The sequence below is a fragment of the Ctenopharyngodon idella genome, chromosome 11 (assembly GCF_019924925.1).
Source record: "Ctenopharyngodon idella isolate HZGC_01 chromosome 11, HZGC01, whole genome shotgun sequence".
Taxonomy (NCBI): domain Eukaryota; kingdom Metazoa; phylum Chordata; class Actinopteri; order Cypriniformes; family Xenocyprididae; genus Ctenopharyngodon; species Ctenopharyngodon idella.
The window spans coordinates 13,753,886-13,772,605 of NC_067230.1; the positions used below are offsets into that span (position 1 = coordinate 13,753,886).

General features: G+C 37.4%; 2 protein-coding genes and 7 non-coding genes across 11 annotated transcripts in view; 6 read left to right on the top strand and 3 right to left on the bottom strand.

The window, feature by feature from the left end:
• Positions 1 to 3,651, top strand: part of camk1b (calcium/calmodulin-dependent protein kinase Ib) — a 60,758-nt gene extending 57,107 nt beyond the window's left edge. For all 3 annotated transcript variants that reach the window (XM_051912613.1, XM_051912612.1, XM_051912614.1), the window contains 3 exons: positions 938 to 1,025; positions 1,158 to 1,299; positions 2,344 to 3,651. In XM_051912613.1, coding sequence (XP_051768573.1) covers positions 938 to 1,025; positions 1,158 to 1,299; positions 2,344 to 2,441 — 328 coding nt within the window. In that variant the 3' untranslated portion in view covers positions 2,442 to 3,651. The remainder of the gene's footprint in view (positions 1 to 937; positions 1,026 to 1,157; positions 1,300 to 2,343) is intronic.
• A 6,871-nt stretch (positions 3,652 to 10,522) lies between these two features.
• trnaf-gaa (transfer RNA phenylalanine (anticodon GAA)) lies at positions 10,523 to 10,596 on the top strand. Its single transcript has one exon. It is a non-coding gene; the product is annotated as a tRNA-Phe (tRNA).
• A 323-nt stretch (positions 10,597 to 10,919) lies between these two features.
• Positions 10,920 to 10,992, bottom strand: trnaa-agc (transfer RNA alanine (anticodon AGC)). Its single transcript has one exon. It is a non-coding gene; the product is annotated as a tRNA-Ala (tRNA).
• A 721-nt stretch (positions 10,993 to 11,713) lies between these two features.
• trnap-ugg (transfer RNA proline (anticodon UGG)) lies at positions 11,714 to 11,785 on the top strand. Its single transcript has one exon. It is a non-coding gene; the product is annotated as a tRNA-Pro (tRNA).
• A 193-nt stretch (positions 11,786 to 11,978) lies between these two features.
• Positions 11,979 to 12,051, bottom strand: trnaa-agc (transfer RNA alanine (anticodon AGC)). The gene has a single exon. It is a non-coding gene; the product is annotated as a tRNA-Ala (tRNA).
• Positions 12,052 to 12,575: 524 nt separating this feature from the next.
• Positions 12,576 to 12,647, top strand: trnap-ugg (transfer RNA proline (anticodon UGG)). The gene has a single exon. It is a non-coding gene; the product is annotated as a tRNA-Pro (tRNA).
• Positions 12,648 to 12,840: 193 nt separating this feature from the next.
• trnaa-agc (transfer RNA alanine (anticodon AGC)) lies at positions 12,841 to 12,913 on the bottom strand. The gene has a single exon. It is a non-coding gene; the product is annotated as a tRNA-Ala (tRNA).
• Positions 12,914 to 12,919: 6 nt separating this feature from the next.
• On the top strand, positions 12,920 to 18,219 carry LOC127523043 (nicotinamide/nicotinic acid mononucleotide adenylyltransferase 1-like; the record flags this gene model as incomplete). The annotated part of the gene is made up of 4 exons (XM_051913494.1): positions 12,920 to 12,930; positions 16,930 to 16,986; positions 17,195 to 17,331; positions 17,789 to 18,219. Coding segments are annotated over exons 1-4 (636 nt in total), but the record flags the coding sequence as incomplete, so codon positions are not given.
• trnap-ugg (transfer RNA proline (anticodon UGG)) lies at positions 13,628 to 13,699 on the top strand. Its single transcript has one exon. It is a non-coding gene; the product is annotated as a tRNA-Pro (tRNA).
• Positions 18,220 to 18,720: the final 501 nt, after the last annotated feature.

An 18,720-nucleotide genomic window follows, 5' to 3' on the forward strand; every position in this document is an offset into this window, starting at 1 on the left:
TCCACACTTAGACTGATCTTCTCACATAAATCTCACATATAGCACTTTAATACTTTGTGTTTTGTAGTCTCTCATACATCAATTTAAAAAAATTACAGCTTACATACAGGTAAATATTGCCATAACTTTTATAGTTACCAGATGTTGTGGTTTTACTGCTTGAAAAGGCAATGAGACATTGTCACGAACCATCACCTTTCCAACCTTTCAAATATCTGTCAACGGATCCAAGAACACTATGAGTAACTTTCACTGGTACAAATAATGTAGAGCTTGTGGAATTCTTTCCAACAGCATGATTTATTCACCCTTGTGTCGTCCCAAAACCATATAACTTTCTTTCATGGAACAAAAAAGGAATATTTTGAATATTGTTTACGCTGCTCTTTTCCATACTGTGAAAGTAAATAGAGGGGTGGATGCTGTAGAGCTCAGAAAATGACAATAAATTACCAAAAAGAAGTATTACATGTGATACACGTCATCAGAGAAAAGACGTTGTTGTAAAGGAGTGTTAATTTTTGATTTAAGTTTATGAGGCCAAATGTTAAAAAATAAAAATAAAAAATATGTGCAGGGATAAATCATTTGTAATAAACATTGCAAAATTACATTCAATTATTTTAAGCCATTATTTACAAAAAATCTGTCACAGCTTTAAAATCTCATTCATATATTCATATATATACGATATGGTTGACTACCTACTGTACCTTCATAAGAGTCAAAATGTAGAGAGAAAGTAAGCTGTAGCACTTCGGAACAAAAGTGGGAATAGATGATGACATAGCTTTGCGTTTTTAATGAACTGTTGCCTTTGAAAGAGCAGATTGGCACCTCAAAAAGATATTTTGCTTTTATTGGCACATATACAACCAGATGAGACACTGGAAACTTAACAAAGGAAACTTGAACATGAATGTGTTTTGTACTTCAGGATCGCTGGAGACACAGCGTTGGATAAGAACATCCATGAATCTGTCAGTGCCCAAATCAAGAAGAACTTTGCCAAAAGCAAGTGGAAGGTAAATATGTATATAATAGTGGAAGGACCTCATCTGAGAAAGGTTTTTTTTTTTTTACTATATACTGTACTGCAAACTACAGGTGAAAAGCATGGTTTCTGATTTTCTTTCTCTTGCTATTATTGTACACAGCAAGCATTTAATGCCACAGCTGTAGTTCGTCACATGCGCAGGCTGCAGTTGGGAACCAGTCAGGAGGGCCAAATGCAGTCCACCCTGCCCAGCCCGTGCCACGGACAGCTGCTGCTGCCCGAGGGGGACGAGGAAGAGAGCTGTCAGTATCTAAACATGTCACATTTACATTTCCTATTGTGTTTTTGCATACCTTTTCATCCAGACAGACACTACTGCCAGTCATATTGAAGCAAACCAAATATTTACACTGTCTGAACTTGAAACCACAATGACTATCATATATCTGTCTATCATATATCTGTATATTTATATCAGTTATTTATATCTGTATTGGACCAGCTTTTAGTGAAGCCAGAACATATTTCACCACATAATATAAAAAAGAAAGGAAGACAGAAATTTTTATTTTGCATAAAGACAGCAAAGCCTATTTAAATACCTTTTTTTTTTTGCATTCCTTTTTTAACATTATTTTTATTTAAACATTTTTTACCACAAAGTTTCATTACTGTAATGTTTTATATATATATATATATATATATATATATATATATTATATATATATATATATATATGTAATGAGGATAGCAAAATAAAGTAAACTGTGACATATTATACCCAAATATTCTTCACACAGTGGACTACCAGTAAAATTGATAAAAATTTGAAACCAAAAATTATTCAGACACTTTGACCTGACCATGTTTTGCTTAAGTGTTATCTCATAATTAAGATTAATTTTTTCTGACACAGTTTAACTCTGAGATCTTGTCATATTTTATTACATTTTTTTTTTAAACTATAGTGAATAAACTGTAATAATGAATTAAATGTTCAAGGTGTCTGAATACATTTTGGTTTGACTGTACATTTTATATATATATATATATATGTATATATATAATTTTCATTATTGTAATATCTAAAGAATCTCATTAGAGCAATACAGTATTGAAAATCTTTTTTTTTTTTTAAATCAGCATAAATTAAATAAAGTACAACACATACAAACATAATCTGTAATTTTTTTTACAATTTTTAGTAATAAACAATTTAATTAAATTAATTTCAATTAATATTTGCAGTGATGAGAATGACCTTTTTTGCAAGAATTTGGGATGAAAATTTAAATAAAAAAAATGTGTTATTTTTTGTCAGGCTAAGCTTTCTCTCTCTTTCTTAGCTCTTCGGAGAGAAAATAGTGGCTGTTCTGAGGGTGTCAGTGAAGGGAATGACATCCAGAACTGCACCTACCATGTCCATCCTACTAGCCGGGTCTGAGTGTCAATCATCCTGCATTAATCAATGACTGACTGTCCTGTTTTTCCACTGGAGTCCTGCCACACCCCCAGTCTGGCCAGGAATACTGAGTAGCTCCAGCATCCTGGTGCCTCCACTTGGAGGCACTGCAGTGTAAAGAACCCAGGTGGGAATGGGGGCACTACTATTCCAATGGAGGGATTCTGTTTAATGAGAGTTCGAAAAGAAAAGAGACAAGAAGATTGCCACTGGCGCTTCATGGGTAATATATGCTTTTGTGGGGCTGGATAGAGATTGGACAGTGTTTTAACTGATTTTTCAACACCGTCTACTTTCATTTTTCTTTTCCTAAACTAAAAGTATGCAGGCCTGTTTCTTTTTTAATTCAAAATGCAAGTTCTTGCCACAGTGGCTGTTGGTACGTGGCCTAGTTTAATACACATAAATTTTGGATTAGGTTATGCTAAAATTGTCCATTTTAAATTCTCACCTTGAAATTATGTTAAATATTCTTTTCTTTTTTTTTCAACTAAGATATGGACCGATTTTACATCCATTAGATTCGACATGTTAGTTGTGTTGCCACATCTCAGTTGCTTTGCTCTTCCAAAAGAAGTGCTGATTAAGTGTAAATTATATTTTAGTCTGTATTTGAAACATCTTTTTTAACATTTAACGTCTTTTTGCACACTAAGTCTACTCAACAGTTCATGAATTCATTGTCAGTATGTTTAAGAGCGTCTTCAAATGTTTTCTGTGGTGCCTTCATGGATTCAGTATCAATGTTTTACTTTTTTTTTTTATTTGTTCAAACATGTTTTTGTTTCATCTTTTCAGTTGGGACTGTTGAAAGCTGGACACGTTAAAAAAATAGCTGTTTACCGTCAAATTCACCTACAAGGCATATACGGCTATTCTAAGCTATGCACTGTCGGTGGATGCTTTGTAAATGTCTAACATTTAATGCTGCCATTCTGTAAATACTGCAAAGCTTCTTTTTTTTTTTGTAAACCCCTTTCTATTACAACATTAAAAGTACTCAGGGGAGGAATAGAAATCAGAGAATTTTGATATATTAAATGGTCGTTTTACAAGAAAAAAAAAAAATAGGATACCTAAAACATGTCAGTACGAGGCTATGGTCCAAATCATTTAACTATATTAGACAATTTGGATTCTTTTCAATGTTGGAACATGTATGAAAGTAACCTCATTAAATGACATGAATGTATGACTTGACTCCAATTTTATTGTTTTGTTTGTTTTCATTCACCCAGAAGTTTAGAAAACAAAAACTGGAAAAACTGTTTCATAAAAGTCACATAATAGGAATCTCCAGATGTTTGCGGGAAGTTTTCCACAGGTTTGTTGGAAGATGGTGGTTTTCCAAAATGCATTGGAAGACTTCTTTAAGTTTTTTGTTTTGGTTTTAGGGTATATGATTATTTTCAAAAGTGTATATATGCTGTTAATTGCTTTGGATGAACATAATATATAGTGCAAAATTTTCAAACGATACCAAATGTTTTAGATTTATTGATATTGTAAAAGTACATACAAATATCATGTAAGTCTCAGTCCTGCTTGATTTGTAACAGCAGTTTCATAGACACTTTGTCATCTGTCTATAATGTTTGGAATGGTTGTTGGAAGGTTCTCATCAAAACATAGGTGGAACCATGGGTTAAACTTTTTATTCTGGTGCTGAACGGCTTTCAAGGATCTGCAGAGGTCTGTTTCTAATAGATAAGAAAATGTGAGGTTAAAAAAAAATTAAGTTATAACCTAAAAAAAAAATTATACATTTGAATAACCAATTATAAGATGAAAATGGTGGTTAATTTAATTATTGATTATGTCCTATATCTGTATCTGCTTTCTGAATTTATTTTAGATGTGTGGTGAAGGATGAAATTAAAGTTTAAAAAAGTATAAAAAGTTATAGTGAAAGGCAACGTGAAGAGCATTCTGTCATGTGATTTTGCCTGCAGTGTTGCTTACGCAGACTTCCTGTATTAATCAAGGTGCCATTGTGAGATGGTGGGTCAAAGAATAAATTCAATTGAACTAATCAGTTGTTGCTGTGGTAGCCCTTTACATGCTGTGGCGTTTTCAAAAATATATGTATGACTGTATTTTGCACAGTAATGCACAGATTGATTGTGGTTGAGACAGTGGAAACGAGGATATATATGTTGATACAGTCAGAAGCAAATGATTTAAGCATGTTGTGGTGATTTATGTACATACATAAAAAGATTATTGTAAATACATAGATATGTTTACTCAGAAATATATGCTATTGTTAAATGTAAAGTGCAAAAAAATAAAAGTTTACTACTTAAATTTAAAATCAATGTAAACCTCTAAACATCTTCTTGGCTACATGGAACCGAGGATAGAGACGGGGTCATGATTATCATAAACCAACTATGTTCGGAGTGGAATACAAGTGTGCTGTGTACTGCGTACTTCACATTATATACTATATACTGCCTCATATAATTTAAAATGGATTGTGAAACAGTTTATGAATGCTATTGTGCATTTCTAATTCAATTTTGTGTAACAATTAGTTAACTTTAGATAATCAGTTTTAGCTAGGAGTCAAAATTAGATTTAAAACTAAAGTGTCAAAAAATACTGCTGTCAAGTATATCAGTCAAGTATGCTGTCATATAGCAGGCTATCTCATGCAGTGTGCTCTGCTGTATACTGCACATTTTGGTAGGAGGTCAGTATTCCGTACATGCCGCTCTCACTACTCATACTGCACACCGCACAGATAGTAAGAGTAGTATGGTGTTGTATGTTGTCAGTATGACGTTCTGACTATCCCTGCTCTCTTTGACACGGGAATAAAGAGTTGATAGCTACCTCTCTTCTGAATGCTTTCTACAGAAGTTGTGGTTTGCATTTCTTTATTTCTTTTGGAAATAAACAAGTGTTTTTGACAGTATCTTGGACGAAGTTTGGGAATGAACGTAGTGTGAAAATGTACCAACAACTCAGGATAGCAACAATATTGGATTTACATTCTGCATATTAAAAAAGTATTTTTCCACACTCCTAAAATAGATTTGCAAACCCAAACATTTGTATCATTGGCCTTAGTAAATATGCAAAATGAATTTTTAAGGGCTTGACTCTTTAAAACAAATGTCTTGCTAATTTTAGTCTATTAGTCTTAAAACTGAAGTTAGGTTAATTAATTTCTCTTTCTAAACATCTAAACAAACTATTTCTAAACCAAAATGAGATTTATGTCAATTCCCCTAATAAATGTGTTTAAATTGTATTTCAGGGTAGTCTTTGATTTGATTTGAAAAAATATATATATATATATTAATGACAGTATGTTGTGTAAATATGTATAACCATTACAACATACATACTGTGTTTAGCCTTTTTGTAAGACTTGTAAAAGCTGTTTTGAGCCATTATTTGTATGGATGCAGTGCATCATAGGTATTTACTGTATTATTTGTAATGGAGTACTGCTCGATATTGGCGCCAACGATTTGTATTTTTAAAACATTTGTAATTGTAAAGTGGATTAAACTTTCCTTGTCTATGCACTGTTTCTGTGTGCTATCTAGTGTGTTGAATACATGAGAATCACAGAGAGAGAGAGAGAAAGAGATGAGTGGAAGGATATGGTAGAAGTGAATAATAGCAGGTTATGGTAATATGCCTACTCAAGCATGTTTTTAAAGTGTGATTCTTGAGGGGTTCAGTATTTCCTGCACCACAGTGGAAATTCTTTGGAAATCTTGGCCTAAATGCAGAATATCAGACATGTTATATAAAAAGCACTTAATACATGTATATTGTCTTTATGTGCAATTTGTACACCTAAGCCCCATTTTTTAAATTTACAAGTAAGCAATAAGGTGCAAGAGGCTGTGCTGTATCGTGAATAAGTCACGGCTGAAGGGCGTTGTTAGGCACGACGCGAAGCGGTAAAACGGTTACCACACAATACAAATATTAAATATGTATTAATGCAACTTTCATGAAGTAAAATCACTAAAAGCCTTCCTTCTGCTGGAAAAAATAGCCCCTGACCTTGAACAGCAACAACAGAAGTTACATTATTACGCCATTAGATGGCAGCAAAGACCGTCTTTATAAGTGATTCACTCAGTCGCAAAGACTTTTATATTGAAAAGACTGAATTGCTGTGAACATGGAACAAGACGCAACTGACATGCTTTGACTATCGCTGTTAGTCACGGGAAAACCCCTAATCATTTAAACAGATGTCTTATTATGAACATTGGACTGACCTGAAGGAAAATGCTAAATCTGAATGCAGGTAATAAACTCGCTCACTCGATCTCTTTCTCACAATACTCTTCTACATAATACAGTAAGCTTCAATGAACAAAATCAATTGAGATCAAACAGTTTACGTTGCTAAGAGTGGCTGCTAAGGTTGTTGTGTAGCAATATACAGAACTGTTGGGTGAAGCGGTCATAGCCGTGTTTTATCGTGAATAAACACAACTATTGACCAATCAGAATCAAGGACACGAACTAACCGTTTTATAAATGTCATTGAATTAGATACAAAATATATTGTGTTACAAATGTTACTCTGATGCTCTTTTTAAATGTTTCAAAAGATTAGCCTTAAGCCGCCTTTCCACTGCACACGACATTGGCATCCGATTGTCGTATTTCGCCCCCTAGCGGCAGTCGCACGGAACTTTGAAATTGGTCGTGAAGCAACCGTTACCCTCGGCTTATTGCATGGTAAACTGAACGATTTTAATGAATGTAACGTTAATGCATGTATGAATATATCCATACAAAGCAAATTACTAAAAAAAATACATATAAAAAAAAAACATAGTAGATTTTATAGAGGTAATCAACGTAAAAATTGATTTAATAATTATAATTATAAATCTTTTTTCTGACATAATTATTAATAAGCGCCATTTTACAGAAATGGTGTTTACAGAATAACATTAAAGTGTTAAAATATTGGTAATTCTAACTTCGCGCTCATAGTTTTGATTAGAATACATCATATCGGCCGGTCGCATACGGTCTAGCCGGCGAAGTTCAAATATTTCAACGCATCCGAAGCTCAAATCGGATCCGAAATTTCCGCATTCGCATATGATCGGAACTCCACGCAGCCCCCATACTACTCGCCATTAGAAATGAATGACTTCCGGTCTAACGGCTGTCGTTTTCTCGTCACTTCATAACATTAAGGTTGAACCACTGTAGTCACGTTGACTATTTTAACGATGTCTTTAATATCTTTCTGGACCTTGAATGAAGGTAATTACGTTGCTTTCTATGGGGAATAAAAAAAAAAAAAACCTTGGATTTCATCAAAAACATCTTAATTTGTGTTCTGAAGATGAACGAAGGTCTTTGGGTGTGGAACGACATGAGGGTGAGTAATTAATGACAGAAATTTAATTTTTGGGTAAACTAACCCTTAAAGCAATGAGATTCAAGGATCAATGTAACCAGTTCAATACTTTTTTCTAAATTAAATGCAGAAAGTTAGTACACAGAGTGCAGTCTGGTGCACAGTGAGTTCACAGCCTCAAACCAGCGATTCTGTTCCGTTTCGTGTCAGTCAACACCTCCTGCTGGAGGGTGATGAAAACTTTTCTGCCTGATTTCTTCCAGTCTGCTCATTCCCTCTTCACAGCTTGTTGTCAACACCAAAAGACTGCAACCAGTGTTTTCTATCAGACCTCTGCCTTAATGCTTATCTTCCTTTTTTACAAAGGCAAAAGGGGCCCACATTGTCTGAATGGAGACCACCCTGTAATGACCATATTATATTACAAGCTTTTTCAAGAACTCTAGAATAGATTGTCATCATCTTTGTCACTTGCTTCTTGATGTCAGTCCTCTCTATATTTTTGTTCTGTCAGATTTCAGGACCTTACCCCATTGCATCACCTTATCAAAAGCAAACCAAGTTATTCATCAAAACATTCCCTCCCCCTCATGCAGTTTTCCTTTGTTTCTTACCGCAAATTCCCTATGCTCCCTCCTAAATCAATGAAGTCTCAGTTTCCTGTTTGACCTGACCACTAAACTGTTGTGTGATACAAGCTGGAATCTAAGAAAACTGGAGACACTTCTTTCACCTCTCCAACTACTGCTGCACAGTATTATAACAAAAACAAACAAACAATGTATGTATGTATGCAGTGTTGGGCAAGCTACTTGGAAAAAAAGTTAAGCTAGCAGTTACTGCCTGGCATTGTCTTGCTACCCAGGAAAGATGTCATCTTGATGGCAGTTTATGTCTCTGTACAATCCAAATATATGCCTCCATGTCAATGGTACCTTCACACAAATGCAAGTCACCCATGCCGTTTAAACTGATGCACCCCCATACCATGACAGATGTTTGCTTTTGCACCGGTCGCTAATGAAAGTCTGGACGGTCCCTTTCGACTTTGGGACTGAGAGCTCGACGTCCGTTTTTTCCAAAAACAAGCTTAAAATATGGACTCATCTGACCACAGCACACATTTCCACTGTCTTTTAGACCATCTGAGATGAGCTTGGGCCCAGAGAAATCAGCAGCATCTCAGCATAGTATCGATGTATAGCTTGCTCCTTGTGTAACAGAGATTCGAGTTGCATTTCTTGATGCAGCGTCAGACTGTTAAGTGACAACTGTTTTCCAAAGTACTCCCGAGTCCATGTGGCTATATTTGACACAGTAGCATGACGGTTTCTAATGCAATGCCATCTGAGGGCTCAAAGGTCATGCACATTCAACTGAGGTGTCCTACCTGACACCTCAGTTTGAGCTAATTCCCCTGGATGGAGGAGAGAAGGTATCCATCGCTCTCAAAGAAACCAACGAGGAGCGATCCCTAGCATGTGTGCAAGTGCTGCAGCGGGATTTCTAATGGGCAGAAAGGAAAGAGACCACATTTCCTCAGTGCTAGCAGCTTTGCAATGGCTACCGTTTAGTTGTAGATTTAATTAAAAGATTGTGCTTTTGTCTTTAAGGTCCTTCTTGGTCTTGCTCCACAATATATTTTAAATCCACTCAGAAGCTCACTGCTGTTGTTTTTAAATAATCGACTTGGCTATAACAAGATTGTGATCTGGTATCAAAAGTGAGTTTTGTGAACAGGAAAGCTTGCACCTGCGAGGAATGTAACGGTGAGTACTCCCAAGCAACCTTCATTACACCTTCAGTTTGTTTTTGCACAAAAAAGCATCACAAATTGTCTTGCCATTGTTTTTGTCAACATTGGTCTAGGGGTATGATATCAGAAGTGAGTTCTGTAGTCAGGAAAGCTTGCACCTATGAGGAATGTAACAGGTTGAGTACTCCCAAGCAACCTTCATTACACCTTCAATTTACTTTTGCACAAAAAAAGCATGACCGTTTGTCTTGCCATTGTTTTTGTCAACATTTTTTGACTTGGCTATAACAAGATTGTGATCCGGTATCAGAAGTGAGTTCTGTGGTCAGGAAACCTTGCACCCACGGGGAATGTAACAGGGTGAGTACTCCCAAGCAACCTTCATTACACCTTCAATTTGATTTTGCACAAAAAAAGCATCACAATTTGTCTTGCCATTGTTTTTGTCAACATTTTTTGACTTGGCTATAACAAGATTGTGATCCGGAATCAGAAGTGAGTTCTGTGGTCAGGAATGCTTGCACCCATGAGGAATGTAACAGGGTGAGTACTCCCAAGCAACCTTCATTACACCTTCAATTTACTTTTGCACAAAAAAAGCATCACAATTTGTCTTCCCATTGTTTTTGTCAACATTTTTTGAGGTTGCCCATTGTGTCTTGAGCCATGCAAACGGCCATGTTTGTGACCAGGCATCAGTAGGAAGGCTGTTGTGTTGGCTTGTTGGTCTAGGGGTATGATTCTTGCTTTGGGTGCGGGAGGTCCCGGGTTCAAATCCCAAATGAGCCTGTTCTTTGGCTGTGTTTTTAATCTCTTCACGGGATTAGATCAGTCGCGGGTTAGATCCCGTACGGGCCATTGTTTTGCTCTTTGGGACCTTCAGCTCTGCGCTTCTCGGAAGTGACAGGCAGTCTCACAGAAATCAACGCTGGCCAAGCCACCAGCTGGTGTGCCCGAAATAGCTCAGTTGGGAGAGCGTTAGACTGAAGCTCTAAAGGTCCCTGGTTTGATCTCGGGTTTCGGCAGAGGAGTCCCTACCATGTGTTTTGGATCAAGGGGGTCCAGTGACTGAACTCCTTCACCTAGCCACATCGCAACATCGCTAGGCCACCATTCATGGAGTGGTGGTTCCATGGTGTAATGGTTAGCACTCTGGATTCTGAATCCAGCGATCCGAGTTCATATCTTGATGAGACTTGCTTTTGTCACAAATGTGCGCAGGACCCCATCCAAAAAATCTTTTCAACAGCAGCGAGCCTCAAAAGCTCATCTAGGGAGTGTCCCTTTGTGCCATAAAAGCGCAGACTGTCCCGTTAGGGAACTGAGCGTAAAAGAAGAGGGCTCCACGTGGAGAATGCGGGCATCGATCCCGCTACCTCTCGCATGCTAAGCGAGCGCTCTACCATTTGAGCTAATTCCCCTGGACATTGGAGAGAAGGTATCCATTGCTCTCAAAGACACCGGAGAGGAGCGATCCCTAGCATGTGTGCAGGCGCTGCAGCAGGATTTCCAATGGGCACAAAAAAAATGAGACCACATTTCCTCAGTGCTAGCAGCTTTGCACTGGCTACCGTTTAGTTGTAGATTTAATTAAAAGATTGTGCTTTTGTCTTTAAGGCCCTTCTTGGTCTTGCTCCACAATATATTTTAAATCCACTCAGAAGCTCACTGCTGTTGTTTTTAAATAATCGACTTGGCTATAACAAGATTGTGATCCGGTATCAGAAGTGAGTTCTGTGGTCAGGAAAGCTTGCACCCATGAGGAATGTAACAGAGTGAGTACTCCTAAGCAACCTTCATTACACCTTCAATTTGCTCTTGCACAAAAAAAGCATCACAATTTGTCTTGCCATTGTTTTTGTCAACATTTTTTGATGTTTTTTGACTTGGCTATAACAAGATTGTGATCCGGTATCAGAAGTGAGTTCTGTGGTCAGGAAAGCTTGCACCCATGAGGAACGTAACAGGGTGAGTACTCCCAAGCAACCTTCATTACACCTTCAATTTGCTTTTGCACAAAAAAAGCATCATAATTTGTCTTGCCATTGTTTTTGTCAACATTTTTTGAGGTTGTCCATTGTGTCTTGAGCCATGCAAATGGCCATGTTTGTGACCAGGTAGCAGCAGGAAGGCTGCTGTGTTGGCTCGTTGGTCTAGGGGTATGATTCTCGCTTTGGGTGCGAGAGGTCCCGGGTTCAAATCCCGGACGAGCCCGTTCTTCGGCTATGATTTTAATCTCTTCAGCCTGACAAGGTTTACTAGCAATCAGGATGTGCGCAGGACCCCATCCAAAAAATCTTTTCGACAGCAGCGAGCCTCAAAAGCTCATCTAGGGAGTGTCCCTTCGTGCCATAAAAGCGCCGACTGTCCGGTTAGGGAACTGAGCGTAAAAGGAGAGGGCCCCATGTGGAGAATGCGGGCATCGATCCCGCTACCTCTCGCATGCTAAGCGAGCGCTCTACCATTTGAGCTAATTCCCCTGGACAATGGAGATAAGGCATCCATCGCTCTCAAAGACACCGGCGAGGAGCGATCCCTAGCATGTGTGCAGGCGCTGCAGCAGGATTTCCAATGGGCACAAAAAAAAAAGAGACCACATTTCCTCAGTGCTAGCAGCTTTGCCCTGGCTACCGTTTAGTTGTAGATTTAATTAAAAGATTGTGCTTTTGTCTTTAAGGCCCTTCTTGGTCTTGCTCCACAATATATTCTAAATCCACTCAGAAGCTCACTGCTGTTGTTTTTAAATAATCGACTTGGCTATAACAAGATTGTGATCCGGTATCAGAAGTGAGTTCTGTGGTCAGGACAGCTTGCACCCATGAGGAACATACCAGAGTGAGTACTCCCCAAGCAACCTTCATTACACCTTCAATTTACTTTTGCACAAAAAAAGCATCATAATTTGTCTTGCCATTGTTTTTGTCAACATTTTTTGAGGTTGCCCATTGTGACCATGCAAATGGCCATGTTTGTGACCAGGCAGCAGCAGGAAGGTTGCTGCATTGGCTCGTTGGTCTAGGGGTATGATTCTCGCTTTGGGTGCGAGAGGTCCCGGGTTCAAATCCCGGACGAGCCCGTTCTTCGGCTGTGATTTTAATCTCTTCAGCCTGACAAGGTTTACTAGCAATCAGGATGTACGCAGGACCCTATCCAAAAAATCTTTTCGACAGCAGCGAGCCTCAAAAGCTCATCTAGGGAGTGTCCCTTCGTGCCATAAAAGCGCCGACTGTCCGGTTAGGGAACTGAGCGTAAAAGGAGAGGGCCCCATGTGGAGAATGCGGGCATCGATCCCGCTACCTCTCGCATGCTAAGCGAGCGCTCTACCATTTGAGCTAATTCCCCTGGACAATGGAGAAAAGGTATCCATCGCTCTCAAAGACACCGGCGAGGAGCGATCCCTAGCATGTGTGCAGGCGCTGCAGCAGGATTTCCAATGGGCACAAAAAAAAAAAGAGACCACATTTCCTCAGTGCTAGCAGCTTTGCCCTGGCTACCGTTTAGTTGTAGATTTAATTAAAAGATTGTGCTTTTGTCTTTAAGGCCCTTCTTGGTCTTACTTCACAATATATTCTAAATCCACTCAGAAGCTCACTGCTGTTGTTTTTAAATAATCGACTTGGCTATTACAAGATTGTGATCCGGTATCAGAAGTGAGTTCTGTGGTCAGGAAAGCTTGCACCCACGAGGAACATACCAGAGTGAGTACTCCCCAAGCAACCTTCTTTATACCTTCAATTTGCTCTTGCACAAAAAAAGCATCACAATTTGTCTTGCCATTGTTTTTGTCAACATTTTTTGATTTTTTTTGACTTGGATTGTGATCCGGTATCAGAAGTGAGTTCTGTGGTCAGGAAAGCTTGCACCCATGAGGAAAGTAACAGAGTGAGTACTCCCAAGCAACCTTCATTACACCTTCAATTTGCTTTTGCACAAAAAAAACATCATAATTTGTCTTGCCATTGTTTTTGTCAACATTTTTTGAGGTTGCCCATTGTGTCTTGAGCCATGCAAATGGTCATGTTTGTGACCAGGCAGCAGCAAAAAGGCTTCTGCGTTGGCTCGTTGGTCTAGGGGTATGATTCTCGCTTTGGGTGCGAGAGGTCCCGGGTTCAAATCCCGGACGAGCCCGTTCTTTGGCTATGATTTTAATCTCTTCAGCCTGACACATCCAAAGTGCCGAATCGCTACCAGCTGGCCATTGTCAGAAGAGCGCCTGGCATTTTTTTCAGCTGGCTAAAAACGAGTTATTGGCTACTGGTTAATTTAATATTTATTCTTAGGCATATGTCCTGTTAGACTCTTTTGCATTTATTTATTTTCACAGACAAGGCTTAAGCTAGACTAGACTAAAATGCATTTTGGAGCTGTTTTAACTGAAATGAACTTACACTTAACAGTAATGTTTTTTTTCTAGGGTACGTTCATAAAAGCTACTTAAGTTACTTAAGGCCTAATCCAGGCTTAGTCTAAGCCCTGTCTGTGAAACCGGGCCTATGAAAGCTAAATGTGCGCATCCACGATAGTCACATCGCAGGAAGTGCAATGTCTAGTAATGGGATCATTTTATTAATGTTTTATTATGTTTTATTAACATAGTTCGGGAGGAGCACATTCAAATGATCTACCCAATCAGCATAAGAGGAGGCCTATAAATGGGTCATTCTACAGGAATGTCCACTTTTGGTATGGCAAGATGTCTTAAAATGTATTTATTTTTCTAACATTTAAAGGGTTAGTTCACCCAAAAATGAAAATAATGTCATTAATTACTCACCCTCATGACGTTTCACACCCGTAAGACCTTCGTTAATCTTCGGAACACAAATAAAGATATTTTTGTTGAAATCCGATGGCCCAGTGAGGCCTCCATAGCCAGAAATGACATTTCCTCTCTCAAGATCCATTAATGTACTAAAAACATATTTAAATCAGTTCATGTGAGTACAGTGGTTCAATATTAAAGGATTAGTTCACTTTCAAATTAAAATTTCCTGATAATTTACTCACCCCCATGTCATCCAAGATGTTCATGTCTTTCTTTCTTCAGTCGAAAATAAATTAAGGTTTTTGATGAAAACATTCCAGGATTTTTCTCCATATAGTGACTTCAATGGCCTCCAAACGGTTGAAGGTCAAAATTACAGTTTCATTGCAGCTTCAAAGCATTCTACGCGATCCCAGACGAGAAATAAGAGTCTTATCTAGAGAAACCATCACTCATTTTCTATAAAAAAATTTAAATTTTATACATTTTAACCATAAATGCTCATCTTGAACTAGCTCTCTTCTTATTCTTCTCTATTAGAATTCCTGCAGTGTAGACACTGCTAAGTGTATTGCTGCCCTCCACAGGTCAAAGTTTGAACTAAATTGTCATATACAATATGCTAGTGCAAGTATATAACAATTTACTAATTGTTATATACTAATTGTTATATAAAGTTACTAATGAAGAGAAACAGGTCAAATGCTTGTTGAGCACATATCAATGTTTCATAGTGGATTTTAGTTTTGCAGCGGACACTGATTTTCACAGCAATAAATTGTCCTAGCTGATTGCAGTTTTTCCTGTGAAAGTATCTGAGTATCCTGTAAGGTCAGTATTCCTGACCTTCTGAGGCTCATATTTTTCATTCCATTAAGGGAATGAATCCACATTCTTGCCTTCAAGCTGTTGACTGGACCTAATGGTGAGTTGATAATGATAGCACAAGCATTCACAACAGCAACAAACCACAGTCATATCCGTTGCCTTGTTGTGGAGTATTCACCACATCAGAACCCTGAAGGTCTTCTGTTGCTGATGTGTACATGCAAGCTACGACTTTCATTAGTACTGGAACAGCATTTTTCAAAGTTGTAAGACTGGAAATTTCTGAAATTTGCAGTGGCAAGAACCCAGTGACCACTGCCTGAAATATCGGTGTTGAAGGGAATTATAACTAGATCATAATTTAGAGTCCTGTTTGCGGCAAAAAAAAAAAAAAAAAAAAAAATTCAAAACTGGACTTAAGTCTCCTAGGGCAGCTAGTTGGTAAAGGTATGTGGGTGCACATAGAATTAAGAATTGATGTTTTTTGTTGGTGAGTGAAGATATTAATAGCCTGCTCATTTGTTTCTCCTTTAAGCCAGGTGTTTGGAGAATGACAGCAGTTTCTTCGAGAGACCTTTATCCAGTCATGAATGATGCCATTGATGCACATCCAAGGAGCAAATGAAGCCCCTGTACTGTTTGGTGTGGCTATTCTGGAAAAGTGTGGTGAAACTACAGGCAGACTGCCGCCATTTCAAAACCCAGACTGGTGAGTGTTGTTCTCTTTTTAGCACCTGGCCGTGCTGGCACCTTAGACAGCTTAGCTATATAATAACACTCATTCTGCTCTGCATTTCTCTCATTTTCAGCATCCAAAGAAATTAATGGCATGCCATCCACCAAATAATCTGATTCATATGAACACCCAAACTGGTTGAAAACTGAAAAAAGTATCTTTTCCATCAGACCGTGAAGACTGCTCAGACAGTGTAGTATTCTGTGCAAATATGTGGTAGCATTTCCTACTAATGGGACAAGAGCATAATGCACCATTGGCAGTATTTTGAACTACATTTACTGATTCATTTGAAGCATTTTTCATAACCAACACTCTAAATGATGGATTTAGACGTACAAGACCCTTTCACTGTCTTGGCCAAAGCTATCTGAGTTGACAGAAGTTTAGCTCCTTCAACCATTGCGCAAAGAAAATATATTTCCTAATATATGAATGATCAATGTATTAAATTATTTAGTTGTATATAAGAAAATATACAAAATAAAATATTGTGTAAATATGTTACAATATATTGAATAATACATAAGGAATTGCCGGTTCATATATTGAAAAATGTGAAAATATATTTACTTATATATCATAATATAAGTAATTTTATATTCATTAATTACACTTACATAAACATATACACTATGTAGTGTATAGTATATACACTATAGGCCTACACTACATAAACATATAGATGTACATGATAAGATACTGCATCACACTGAATGTTTATAAATGTATTGAACATATATTTACTCATGCTGTATACACACACACACACACACACACATATATATATTATATATATATATATATATATATATATAATGTAATATATTTCTGATATTTCATAATTATTTCCATTATATATGTTTCATATTTTCATACACTGCCTGGCCAAAAAAAAAGGTCGCTGTTTGGATTTTATGAAATGGATCATTATTACAGTGATTATTATGTTTCTAGCATGTTATATGTTTGAAAACGGTTCTTTTAACCCTTAAAGATGGATTGTGTAACTTTTCATTTCTTAAACAGCCATGTAGGCTGGGAGAGTCAGCAGCCGGTGTGGGTGGAGACAGCCAAAGTACTTTGGTGAGAACATTTTAAGATCATGACGTTTTATTTTGGTTGAAGTAAAAGATAAATCTGACACAACTTTTCTGTTTTGCACCTACTGCAGTGCTTTTTTACCATTGCATGATTTATGTTCACATCTTGTGTGGTTGAACGTTATATTTGATGTGCTATTATGTAAAAATGATCAAAATTTTATGCATCCGATAATTCTGATCTTTAATAGGCACCATCATGCAGGACTCATTTCCAGCGGTGACAACAACAATAATGACTTGGACACAGTGAGGTTTGGGAAGAGGAGAAAGCTGGAGCAAAACAAAAACATCTGTCAGATTGGTTTTTCTTTTAACACAAAAGGAAGTATGAAAAATAATCCACAGCTGTCCTTCATAAGACAAATGTTCCTACTTCTCAGTGCACTTAAAATGGTGTTTATTTTAGAATGTTATTATGCTAAGATTTTATATTTAAAAAATATTAAAATATGAATAAAATGTACTATAAAATGTTAACATTGAAAAATTAAAAAATGTACTATGAAATATACACTACCGATCTAAAGTTTGGGGCCGGTACAGTAAAACAGCAATGTTGTGCAATGATATTGCAATTTAAAATAACTGTTTTCTATTTTAATATATTTTAAAATGTTTTCATTTATTTGAATTTTTTCCCCCTGTGATGGCAAAGCTCTATTTTCAGCTTTGTTATTATCATTGAAAACAGTTGTGCTGCTCAATATTTTTGTGGAAACCGTGCTACATACAAAAAAACACTAAAATGATGTGTATTTTTGTCATTAATATTTATATTTTAGACACCCCTCAATTGAAGCTGTTGTGTGGCGCTGATGTGCTGGAGTCATTTGCTGTCCCCAACCTTTGGAAGCCCGAGGACATTGAGGAGATATTGGGGCGGTACGGTGTGGTGTGCATCACAAGATGTGGCAGTGACGCTGAGAAGTTTATCAATCTGTCTAATGTGCTGTCCAGACACTGTAAGAACATCCACGTGGTTCAAGAATGGGTGACCAATGACATCTCAGCCACCCATGTGCGCTGTGCCCTACGCAAAGGACATAGTGTACGCTACCTGCTGCCCGACCCCATGGTGCGTTATATTCAAGATCACAGTCTGTATAAGGAGAGCGAGCAGAAGAATGCTGATGACATCCTCGCCCCTCTTCAGAGATACACCAGCACCAACTATAGGTATACGCAGAATTGCAGCGATCCATTTGCTTCTCTTTTTCTGTAGCTTTCGGCATTCTGAAAAAAAAGGTCATATTTATTTATTGCACAATGCACAGTTTTTATTATACCTGGAAAGTTTTTAATAAGTTTTTTAATATCACTATTAATAAGGATTATATGATCTTTGTATCAGTCTTTAAATGCAGGATGTTTAAAGTGTAAAGTATACTTGCAATATTTGTAGTATACTTAGCACAAAATAAATGTATTTTAAATTTTAGTATATATATATATATATATATATATATATATATCTTTTTTACTAGGTTACCCATAGCATTTCTATGGCAACTGTGGAATGACAACAAGACACGTATGCTGCGTCCCAATTCACATACTATCCATCCTAGTATTCAAAAATAGAAATAGTGTGTCCCAAATCGTAGTGTGTTGAAATGAGTATTCCAAAGATGGTCTACTTTTTCTAGTTAGAATCCGAAGTGCAGATCCGTGCACACTCTTAATGGCTAATGTTGCCCACAACCCATTGCGCTGT